The sequence below is a fragment of the Sesamum indicum genome, linkage group LG6 (genome assembly GCF_000512975.1).
Source record: "Sesamum indicum cultivar Zhongzhi No. 13 linkage group LG6, S_indicum_v1.0, whole genome shotgun sequence".
Classification (NCBI taxonomy): Eukaryota; Viridiplantae; Streptophyta; class Magnoliopsida; order Lamiales; family Pedaliaceae; genus Sesamum; species Sesamum indicum.
This window is the reverse complement of record NC_026150.1, coordinates 9,669,772-9,682,375: the sequence shown is the minus strand read 5'-3', so window position 1 is coordinate 9,682,375 and position 12,604 is coordinate 9,669,772. Positions and strand designations below refer to the sequence as shown.

The following is a 12,604-nucleotide window of genomic DNA, read 5'->3' as shown; positions in this document are numbered from 1 at the left end:
TTTTTTTTTTTTTTGTATAAGGAATTTTTTTGCCTGTTAATATTTTCATGATAGGATCTATTGCATTTAATCCAATTTTTATCTCGCGAAACCTATTTTGTCACAGATGTAATTTTAATGAAGTAGAAGGGTTATTTTTTTATTTTATTTTGGAAAATATTATTATGATCTTTCCAAAATTATGACAAAAAAGTGGGGTTTCTTGATGTTGCATGGATACAAATTTCATGTGCATATTGCATACTTCATTTGCAAATGTCTGTTCTTCTGTTTGTTCCAATTTGTTAGTAGTTGTTCTTTTTTAAACACTCAAACAAAGATTTCATCTCCTTAAAAGGAATTTTTATTTTTTTCTACTACTTATTTTTAATCTTATTTCAATTTTAGATATATAATTACAAAAATGTTCAGAATACACTCCATCGGCTCCAATAATATGGATCTTTAATTATTTGATATTAGAGATACTAGAAAAAATAAAATATTTTATTATGGTTAAAGGTAAAAAAATTATGGTGGATATATACTAGTTAACCACGACTACGCTATGGTGATTAACCATTATTTCTCAAGCAAGGCAAAAAAAATTGCTACAAATTATGGCAAATGATGATTAATCGTGGTAAGATTAAATTTTTGCATCGATTTTATCTGTCTGTAAATATTAATGTACTATGATTTTTAACCAATAATGATTTATAGCTTAAGAAATGTACATTGAGGGAACTTTATGAGAGGATTCATTTTTTTTTTAAAAAAAGAAAGACTTAGAGAAAAATTTTACAATCTGCCTTTAAAAGCAATAAAGTTAGATTACAAAATAATATTTTTGATAAAATAATTTTATGTTATTGTATTAAATGAAGTTTTGCAGCACAAACTCAATTATATAATAAATAAATAAATAAAATTTAAAAGCTATGGGTGACGACTGAAACCTCTGCAAAACTAATCGTTGTGTTTGGATTTGTGTTTTAGTTGTTTTGTTTTGTGTATTGAAAATAGAGAGAGAAAAATAGAGATAAGTTAGTGTGTGTTGAAAATAGATGATATATTTGGATTTGTGTTTTGGGGTAATTTAAAATATTTTAAAATAAGTGGTGCAGGTTTGATGTTGGAATTTGGGAGACAAAAATCACTGTTCATTGTCAAATCATATATTTTTATATATAAATATGTATATATATAAATATTTTATGTTTAATGTTGTATTTTTGGGAGATAAAAATTATTGTTTATTGTCAAAACATGTCTGTTTTATATTATATATATATAAATATATATATATATATTATATGTAAAGTTGAAAACCAGAAAAACACGCAGATAAGGTGTAAAAACACAAAAACAAACATTCGGTGTGTTTTATCTTGTCTCGGAAAACGCAAAGAGTGGAATCCAAACAAAGCCAATATGTCTTGAATTTGATTGTACTTATATATAATAACTATCTATTTATTTTAATAATATATTTTAATAACTATTAAAATAAATTATCGATGGTCATATAAATGTTAATTATATCTTCAATCTTTAATAGTTAATAATTTTGATAATATAATAATGTAAAGAAAGATCCAGTGCGGATGCAACTATTTCAAATCCTGCAATATTTTCTATTCTATTTAATATATACACATAATGTGTAAATAATTATTTTATATAAACTAAATAGCATAACATTTTTGTATATGTAATATGTACATGTTAATTAAAACATGACTCAAAATATAAGCTCCAATCAGGAGGTCGGGTTGTAACAAGTCGAATCGAGTCGAATGCATTATTGTTCGAGTTTATTTGAATTATTTTTGAATTTAAAAAAAAATACTTTTGAAAAAATCAAATCACTAGTCAAATCGAGCTCGAATGAACTTTAATTAAATCGTATGAGAGTTAAGCACAAGTAGATTGATATTTTTAAATAAATTTTATTTATTTTTTAATTGAATCAAACTTGAGTGAGCATGGAAATTATCTCTATTGAGCTCAAATGAATTTTTATTAATTAATTATAAAGGTAAATTATAACAGACTCTCCTGAGGTTTGCATAATAACATACTCAACCTCATTGTTTGAAAAATTACAAATACTTCTGAAATTAACGACAGTCTGACAAATACTATTTGTGACAAAGGCATTTGTTAGACAAATATTAGTTTATGATAGTATTTATAATCTTTTGAACAACAAGAAAGTATTTATAATTATAATAAATTTTAGAAGAGCTCGTTAAATTTATTTTAATTTTAAATTAGATATCGAACAATTTTTATCACTGTATGTAAAGACAAAGTTACCAAGAAAGTAACGAAAGGAGAGAAATTTCTTATTCGAGTCAAGTTTGGTCAAACTATTTTATTTAAAATACATATTAATCATATAATAAAATATATTATATTAATTATATAATTAATTCAGATTGAGTCGGACTAAATTCAAACTAAAATTTTTCCAAAAAGAGAAGTGCTAAAAATTCTAACAAATGTAGAATGTGCATGCATGTGTTTGTACGCTCCAAAGTCGTACATCCAGACAACCTTTTCACACTGACAATCACACACACAAACACACACTCAATATCTGTCTCTCTATCTGACATATTCACACACTACACACACTCATCTCTTCTCTGCTCTCTTCTCCAACAAAACTCCAAGTATTCATTACCTCAAAACAAAACCCAATCCCAATCCCAATTCCAAAAAAGCTTCCCATTTTTCTCTTCCAATATAGCAAAAGTAGTGATCACCTCCACGACGCCATGAAATCACAGTCTTGATTCTTGAAAATAAATCTTCCGATTTCCGTTTCTCTCATCAGAAAAAACCCCAAGAAAATGGAAAGCCCACGAAATTATTCCCTTTGCGCTCTCCTTCTCATGAGTCTTGCATGTTTTTGTTTCGTAAATCCCACCTGCGGGAACGCGGAGCTGAGAGCATTAATGGAGATTAAGTCATCTCTAGACCCGGAAAACAAGTATTTATCATCGTGGACGGCGGACGGCGATCCATGCGGCGGCGCTTTCGAGGGAGTGGCCTGCAACGAGCACCGCAAAGTGGCCAACATTTCCCTGCAGGGAAAAGGGCTCACCGGGAAAGTGCCGCCGGCGGTGGCGGAGCTCAAGTGCTTGTCGGGTCTGTATTTGCATTACAATTCTTTGAGTGGGGAAATCCCCAGGGAGATTGCTAATCTCACTGAGTTGACTGATCTTTATCTCAATGTGAATAATTTGACTGGGACTATACCGCCTGAAATTGGAAGCATGGCTAGTCTACAAGGTTGGTTTGACTTTGATCTGATTCTTTTACGGTTGCTTTGCAAAATTCTTCAGATGTCAAAGAAGTTTGAACTTGACGAGAATTGAGAATTCAAATATGGAAAAAGAAGTTTGAAAATTTTGATTCTTTTTTGAGTTTCTCTTTCCTTTCTTGTCTTTCTCTTTTCGATTTTGTGATGGGGTTGTGAGATTGAATTTGGACAGGACAACTTTTCTGATTTGCACAGATTACTATTCAGACAAGATGAGAAATTGCCGTGATCTCACTAAGCTCTTTTCCAACTCCATTTATGAACTGAAGTTGTTGTTAATTTGCAGTGCTGCAGCTATGTTGCAACCATTTGACAGGGAGCATACCCACACAAATGGGATTCTTGCAAAGACTGAGTGTTCTTGCATTGGAAAGTAATGGATTAACAGGGCAGATTCCTGCAAGCTTAGGAGATTTGGGAATGCTGAAAAGACTGTATTTGAGCTTCAATCAGCTTTCTGGCCCAATTCCTGTTAGATTGGCCAACAATCCTTCCCTGGAAGTTCTTGATGTGCAAAACAATACACTTTCTGGAGTTGTCCCTTCTGGTGAGCAATTTATTCCCTGCTTAAATCCTTTTTCCATCGGTGAATTTAGTTTTCAAGTTTGACGATTTTGATGTTCTTTGCTTTTATGATCGTTCTTGAATACTTGCAATGGATAAAGGTTTGAGGAGGCTAAATGAAGGATTTCATTTTGATAACAATCCTGGATTATGTGGTACTGGCTTCTCTTCCCTGCGAGCTTGCACTGCCTGGGACAACCTGAACATTAATCAGGTCGACCCCTCCACGCCTGTCGCCAACAGGACGGCCCCTACAAACGTACCGCAGTCTGCTGCTTTTCCGTTACCTTGTAATCAATCGGACTGCTCCAGGTCCTCATCAAGGCTGCCACAGATCGGCATTGTTGCCGGAGTAATTACAGTTACCGTCGGATTAACAGTGGTTGTGTTTGTCTGTGTTGTTCGCTATCGTCGTCGCAAACAGAAAGTTGGGAACAAATCGGATACTTCCGATGACCGGCTGAGCATTGACCAGGTGAAAGATGTCTATAAGAGAAGTCCATCTCCTCTTGTCGCCCTGGAATACTCCAACAGCTGGAACCCGACGAACGCTGCTCAAGATTGCAATGGCTTGTGTCATGTGTTTCTACAGGGATCTAAGTTTAACTTGGAAGAGGTTGAATCAGCAACTCAGCATTTCTCAGAGGTGAACCTATTGGGAGAGAGTAAGTTCTCTGCTGTCTATAAAGGAATCTTGAAAGATGGATCGCTAGTGGCGATTAAAAGCATCAACAAGACAAGTTGCAAGTCGGATGAAGACGAGTTCATGAAAGGACTGAGCTTGTTGAATTCTCTGAAACATGAAAATCTTTTGAAATTGAGGGGTTTCTGTTGCTCAAAGGCTAGGGGTGAATGTTTCCTGATCTATGACTTCGCCTCAAACGGTAATTTATCGCAGTACCTAGATGCGGAAGATGATACTAGCAGCGTTCTTGATTGGCCTACCAGAGTTTCTATCATCCATGGAATTGCAAAAGGTTGGTTTCTCTCCTGTCCTGCTGATCACAATTGTTTCTTTAACTTCAAGACCATGTTGTCCATTTTTTCCTGGAAATTTGACATGATAGAATTGACAAGTATAAGGTTTACAATAGCCTTGATATTTAGCTTATCTATAGTGTGGACTCCCTCAGGTTCTTGAAATGAAATCCAACAGCTACTAAAAAAAATTAACATTTTCGTTATGAAATAACACTTTTTGGACAAATTCTAGTCCAAACCCAGTTTGACCAGACATGAACCAAACACATGACAAGTGTAGTCGGTCTAGTCAAACCTGATCTGGATCTTGAGGCTTATCCATGGCCTATCTCCATCAATTTGCAATTAACAAGTTTGATGTGATCATGATTGAACACTTTCTTTGAGAAAGGGGCACACAGCTGCTTCAGACAAAGCAATTATGATAGTTTCTTGACTAGAGGCCAGAAACAGTTGCTATAAATGTATTATTGATGAACTGACATTTGTTGGTCCACAAATGAAGAGAAGATGTTTAAGCATTCATCTGCACAATAGAGTTGTACAATTTATTGGCAATTTCAGGATCGTTCCATGACAGTGTGATCTGCTAGTCCAATTATTCCTTTCTACTTCCAGAGTTTCTCCCGCTGCAACCTTCATTGAGGACGTTACGTTTTTCATGTTTTGCGCTTTTAATCTTTGTATGCTAAACATTAGTCTACAATCAGTATATATTTGTTAGTTCTCTCGAGTAGTAGTACTAAATACAATGGCTGAATGAGTGTTCTTTCTCAAACAGGTATAAAGTATCTGCACAGCAACGCAACGAACAAGCCTCCCATAGTTCACCAAAACATCTCAGTAGAAAAAGTTCTTCTCGACCAACATTTCAGGCCGCTGATTCTGGACTCAGGCCTGCTAAAGCTTCTCGCTGATGATGTCGTTTACTCGGCCCTCAAAGTCAGTGCAGCCTTGGGCTATATGGCTCCCGAATACATCACCACCGGCCGTTTCACTGAGAAGAGCGATGTTTATGCGTTCGGCGTTATCATCCTCCAAGTACTTTCCGGCCAACGGAAGCTCACAAGCTTAATGAGAACAGCAGCTGAATCAGGCAAATTGGGAGAATTGGTCGACCCCGGACTCCAGGGCAAGTTTTCTGAAACTGAAGCAGCCCAACTCACGAAAATTGCTTTAGATTGCACAGATGAGCTTCCGGACAGTAGACCAAGCATGGCTTCAGTCGTTCGAGACCTAAATGAGCCAAGTTGTGGCTGATGGTGAGGTGTATATCCTTTCAGAATTGTATTCCAGGGAGAGTGTTAATTTACAAGCCGGTGGCCGGAATCAGTGAAGCTGCTGCTTCTCAGAGACTGATTCTGTGAGCTCTAACATGAGAAGTCTTTGACAGGGGTCAGATTGTAGGGATTTTGGGACTGTGTAAATTGAGTAAGTGGTCCTTGGATTTTTAGGAAGGCAAATAAGAGCAATAAGTTGAAAAGGACAAGTGCTAGTGCCTACTTGTTTAGTTATGTTTACAGATCACAGATTCATATATTTCATCTTTTCGTGCTATCAATAACAGTGCAATTCCAATTATAATCAACTTGCATAATGATAAAGACAGTAAGTTTCTCGAGTCTATCTGAAGCTACGATGTTTTAAGCAAAATCTAGAATCAACAATATGCATTCTTTCATCTGTAGCCTCTCAACATACACAAAGCTATGTATGTGATTATTTTCATTACCGCTCAAACTTGAGAATCAACAGCTCACTACCGTTGGCATAAGAGTTCCCAACACAAATTTCTATGCATAGTCATGTTCATTTTACAGTAGATGGCCTCGAAGAGCAATCTTAAGTTTATTTTGTTCGAGTAGCACAAGATTTTCCATTACCATGAATGCATAAAGGGCCAGTGGTGCTAGGCAGCTGCACTCTGCTGTTGGTGATCTAGAAACCACTCAGAAGGCCACCATTTTGGTCTAATGGTCTCTATGTTTACGTCTTCCTGACCTTTTATGCTCAAGGTGCCAGAACCCTTGAAAGCTTCCTCCAAGCGAAGCAGTCCAAGCCCACGAGATCCAATTGCAGTTGTAACTGTTCCGACTTTCTTTTGAGATGCTGAATCAATCACCTCTGAACCAGGAGCAACTTTTTGCTCGACTTCTGAATGAAATGAACGCAAATGTTGTGATACAGCAAATCATTGAACGACAAGAAGTACCTGAAAGGGCTTACCTTTCCCCCCCTCATGCAGAAATCTCAAAGGAATCAAACGCTTTCGGATGACTCCTCGGTGATGTGTACGAGCAATGAGCTCTTGGCCAATGTAGCACCCTTTATCAAAGCTTATTGCGTTTAGACCAGCAAGATTATACTCTAGTGGTATTGCCTCACCTACAAGGAAAATTTACATTTGTGTCTTAACATCCAAATAATATAAGCTAGTAAAGCATGCCAGAAGAGCACACCACTGACTCTTTTGCGTTACTGTTACACATCAGGATGCTAGAACTGAATAAATGAAGACAACAAGATGAAAAAACAGAAGAGGCAACGGATTAAAGCATTGGAAGTACCATATGCTAATCGAACGGTTTCTGTCTAGCAATGAGAATAGATTCATTATGATGCATTTAGCATGTGGAAAATTCTTGGGGATGATTGTTCACATAAGAGTGATGCTGTAACATGGCTGAGGAGATCAAACACAAAATATGCAAGTATAAAAGGAGCTACCTTTTGGGATCTCAGTGGAGCCTTCAGCAACTCCTTTCTCTAATCTCCAGAGAAGAAAATTTCCTTCATCAGTTTCTTTGTCTGCCTCAACAAGAGGTGCTGCAACAAATGGACTTACACACCAAATCACTACAGCTCGATATTGTAATTAACTAGGTAAATAAAAGTCCATGTGCAACAACGGAGTCAAACATATGTCAAGAAAGCAACTGAGTTGGATTTCTGTTCGCCTTATTCCTCATGGAAAGGTGCATTTTTCTAAAGGCTGGTATAGTGATTTAAACTATTGAATTCTTAATTGCTGATAAAACAACTGAAAAAGAATCGGGAGCTAAACCAAAATAAGATGGATAATTAAACTCACGCGTAGCGTTGGATGGAAAGATGCCCCTATATCCAAGACAAGCCAATCTTGGATCCTTATTCCATTGCCAACCAAGAGTACTTCCTCGTGAAGCTGATACACCAGTAAGATCAACATTTCCACCCCAACCAACAGAATTACCTTCTGATTCTTCTAGAGATGAAGACTTCTCTGGAAGGTTACCACCAAACCGTTGCCAGCAAGAGAAATTTTCTGCCACATTCTCAATATCAACTTTAGACTTCAAACGATATCTGTTAAGTCAGGATCCATTTAAAAATTTAGAAATGGTAAATCCTGTCATCATAAAAGGGCTAAACTCTAGCTTAAATTTAAAGTCAAAACACGGATGCACGCACAGAGTAGCAAAAGCATTTATAATAATTGAAACATGCGGCCAGCCAAAAATATGGTGCGGAACTTATTCTCAGATAAATGTGAGTATGTTTAATATAAGAACAAGATACAAAAGCATTGCTAATAGAAGTTTTCTCTTCATAAAATGAACTAACATATGTTTTCTACTTGACAGTCCCAAAAGGATATAGGATACAACCATTTACATGATGATGTTACCTTCCAGTAGTTACCAAGACTTTGCTTCACCTAGATAAGACAGTTCCAGCAATCTCGTAACGTTTCTTTGTAAGACTCGCATCCATGTGCTGGATATAGTAAATGTCACAGATGAAACACCAAAATATTAAGCTTTTTATCGAAAAAGTTGTTGAGCTGCTTGCTAAAAAGATCCTTGAACACTCTAAGATTCTGTTGTGTCCTTTTTTCAGACATCTGGAAACTGTATCCTGTTTCCTAAAATGGCAGTTCTAATCCAGAGGCGGTGTCTGACTTATAGAAAAGATGTTACACCACTAATTCCCAACCATCACTATCATCAATTCTAAGATTAAAATGTCAAGATACCATGACTGTCACTTTTTCTACTCTCATAAAAATAAATTTCAAACAGGGACATTCTTCATCGCAGATGGTATATTTATTACTCCCATTCTCCCAAATCACAGCTCCATTTGCTACAGTCAAAGTTTGTTTTTGTGCAGTAAAACTAAAACTGTTCAAATTTTAAACTAATATATCATATTGAGTTTTGACAGTTTTATGTTGTTAAAATTAGATATATTACTTAGTAATTCAATTAGATTGAAAAAAATATGACTAAATACTTTTACACCTACCAATGATGCATAGTTTGGGTTGGATAAAGTACAGATTCCTTTCAACTTACATGTCTAAATTTTCTGTAGTTGAATAATAGCCATTAGCAATGAGTACCAATTCAGTTTTTCAACTAGTGCCCCGTAAGCCTCACTGCACCATCCCTCATATATATCGCACAGCATCAAAACCCCGTCATCACTGCACCATCCCTAACATATATCGCAGAGCATCAGAACCCCATCATCGAGCTTCAGGTAGGAAACTACCCTAGGACAGAAATACAAGAGTTCTAAAGAGAAAAATTATGCTCTGTCTCTATCCCTGGTATAACATTTTTCTTCGAGCATTAAAAAGTAAAAGCCAACGATCTTCCCTTTGCATAAGGAGTAGAACAAAAACAGTACTATGGCACACCAGTCACGAAAAATGCAAGCCAGAGACTGTTCATTGTTTGTTTGTCATCGACAGGACTATCTGTTGCAAAAGAACACATCCACGAGCATATCTTCGACTGTAGCTACACTTTATGCAGTGATCAGTCTCTCATTCCATTTAGCACAAACTGCGGTTTATATAGATATGAAGCCACATGTATCACTTAAAAATCATTCCTAGATGAACTTACAACAAGTTCAAGCTCAATCTATCTGCAATACATCAAACCAAGAATGCAAGAAAAGAGGCCAAGAAACTAGTTTGCTGCTCGGTACCAATTCCAGACTTATTTCCATGCCGTAACGCTATTTAGGAGCTCCAGAATTAGTCATCCACCTACTCTCCTTAAAAATATTCACTTAATGCAACCAAGCTATATAACTTTCCAGCAAATCACAACAATTCAAATAATCTTAATACTTTCAAAATTGTATTACAGCTAAAAAACAAAGGAAACACGAAAAAGAAAGAGAAACCCAAAATCGTTACCTTTTTAAGGTTGCCAGGAGCTCATCCATGACAGACCCATCAACATCCGCGAAAATCTCCAGCTCCCCCGGGTCGGGCCCGGGCCCTGACCCGGTCCGGTCGAGCTTCTCGTCTGTACGGGGCGCTCTATACAGAAAGAAGTCGTAAAGAAACCTACCTTGAGGAGTCAACATTGCGGCGTACACCGGAGGGGTTACACACACCGGCATGTTGGGGGTAAAGGTGTTCTCAGCCGCCGGTTCCGGTTCGTCTAAACTCCGCACATCGTTAGTCACCAGACCCTGAAGGAATTTAATTGTTTCGGGCCCTTTAAACCGGATCACGGACCGGGTTTTGAGAAGGCAGGCCATGGGGCCTGCCGACTGGAGAGGGGTCTGCGTGGAGAAGAGTTTCGCGCAGTTGCAGGCGGAACTGGAGAGGGGTCTGAATTTGAGGAACTGCAAGGAAGATTTGAAGCGATGCATTTTCTTGAGAATCTGCCGGATGAGGGCTGTGGCAGCACAGGGCGGAGTTTTACGGTCGTGGGCGGGGGTTTATGCGGGCGTGCATGGGAAGAAAGAAGGAGAAGGGAACACGTGTAGCCCTGCAGAGGCGGTGCGGCGTCGTGGCGCGGGTTGTACGTGTTCGATCAAATGTCCGAATGAAATTTAAAGCATTCAGGACAGCAAATATAATTGTAAGGCCTTAAAATTCCTTAGTTTGTCTACATGATTCTTAAATTACAAGAAGTAATAAAAATTAGGATAAATTGCACAAGAACCCCCATATATTTTAAAATTTTAGCTCAAAATTTCTCTATGTTAAAAAATAAGCAAAAAATCTCTTGAATTTTTAAAATTATGCACACTCTCTCCTTCCGATGGTTGGATTTAACTGTTAAAATTTTTGCTAAATTGCCTGTTTTATCCTTATTCCGATAGCCCTTGATCTTCAATAGTTAAAAAATCAATGGTGCAGATTTGAAATAACCTAAAAATATATATTTTTATTTATATACACACAATTATATATATATATATACATAATTATATGGAATGTATATATATAATACAATATATATATGTATAGATACAGCGACACCTAGGCAGCAATGCGTCGTCGCTCATCTCTAGACGACATCGTCATCACCCCTGGAGAAGGGGGCGATCGTCGCGTAGATTCAAGGCGCAATCACCCACTGCATTGGGCCACTGCCATCGCCCAAATCCAGGTCGAGATGGGTGGTGGGTGTTGGGCGGCAAGAGGGAAGCGAGACGAAGAGAGAGGCTGGGACTTTTTTTTTTTTTTTTAAAAAAAATAAATAAAAATAATATTTTTTTTAAAAAAATTAAATAAATAAAAACTTATTAAAATACTTATAATGATGTTCAAATAATTATTTATATTAAATAATATAATTTTAAAAAATTGATATAATATTTTATATTTAATTAATATATTTTATAAATAAATATATTTAACTAACTTTTTAGATATTTTGATAATTAATTAATATAATTTTAAAATATATTTGGATTAAATAATATTTTAATTTAATTTATAATATATTGTCTATTAAAATATATTTACATGTCAAAAGGGGGGTAAAATGGATATTTGCACACATAGACTAACTCTAAAAAAGGCCACAAAAGAAACCCATTTACGAAATAGGTAAATATCAACCACTCCCCATTGTTTTTAACGGAGAGGGGCTTTTTTTGTTGTATTTTAAATAACACAGAGAAATTTCGCTCTATTTCACCAAAACACAGGGGGGTGTTATGTAATTTACCCTAAAAATTATTTAATAATATGAATAACAATTTTTAAGGTAAATTACAACGGGCTCTTCTAGAATTAACGGTCGTTTAACAAATATCCCTTGTGATAGCCCATTGTAGGGGTATTTGTTAGACGATCTTTAATTTTATGAGGTATTTGTAATTTTTCAAACAATAATTTTTTTTTGTAATTATAATAAACCTTAGGGAATCTCATTGTTAATTAATTCTAAATTTTATGATAATTCTTTTGTTTGTACTCCTTAAATATGTTTATTTCAGTCATTCCTCTAAAAAAATACTTTTGGATTATTATAAGATATTTTTGTACAAGTATAACATCACTATAAAATATAAATATGAGATATTATTTTTAATTAAAAAGATAATTGGTTTTATATATACTCACTATAATTATATAAATACGAGATATTATTTTTAATAAAAAATTAATTGTTTTTATGTTTATATTTACACATCTATTATTTTTTTGGATGCAAAAATTATAAATATATTTGTGACTTTCATATATATTAAAGCATAAATTGCATTTCATTAAATTCTATGTCAGAGATCTTCTAGTGTTATAATGAGATCGTAGAGCTAAACCTCAAATTAATACCTTATTTATATAGGACCACATGTTAAGGATTCTATTAGGCCATGTGTCTTTTTGAGAGCCCTCATGGTAGCAATGGTTATTATTTTAGTATTTCAATTAGTGATGGCAACAGAGTGCGTTTGTCCAAACCCGAAACTCGCCCCACTTTGTGAAACCCCGCCCCAATA

At 35.6% G+C, this 12,604-nt stretch overlaps 2 protein-coding genes across 2 annotated transcripts; one reads left to right on the top strand and one right to left on the bottom strand.

Moving 5' to 3' along the window:
• On the top strand, positions 2,625-6,347 carry LOC105164210 (LRR receptor kinase BAK1). Its single transcript, XM_011082819.2, has 4 exons — positions 2,625-3,282; positions 3,600-3,860; positions 3,979-4,854; positions 5,640-6,347. Exons 1-4 carry the CDS (start codon positions 2,841-2,843, stop codon positions 6,116-6,118), a joined length of 2,058 nt encoding a protein of 685 aa, XP_011081121.1. The 5' UTR covers positions 2,625-2,840; the 3' UTR covers positions 6,119-6,347.
• LOC105164209 (putative transferase At4g12130, mitochondrial) lies at positions 6,514-10,778 on the bottom strand. Its single transcript, XM_011082818.2, has 5 exons — positions 10,053-10,778; positions 7,950-8,203; positions 7,586-7,684; positions 7,085-7,243; positions 6,514-7,012 (listed from the first exon to the last, which is right to left on the bottom strand). Exons 1-5 carry the CDS (start codon positions 10,514-10,516, stop codon positions 6,768-6,770), a joined length of 1,221 nt encoding a protein of 406 aa, XP_011081120.1. The 5' UTR covers positions 10,517-10,778; the 3' UTR covers positions 6,514-6,767.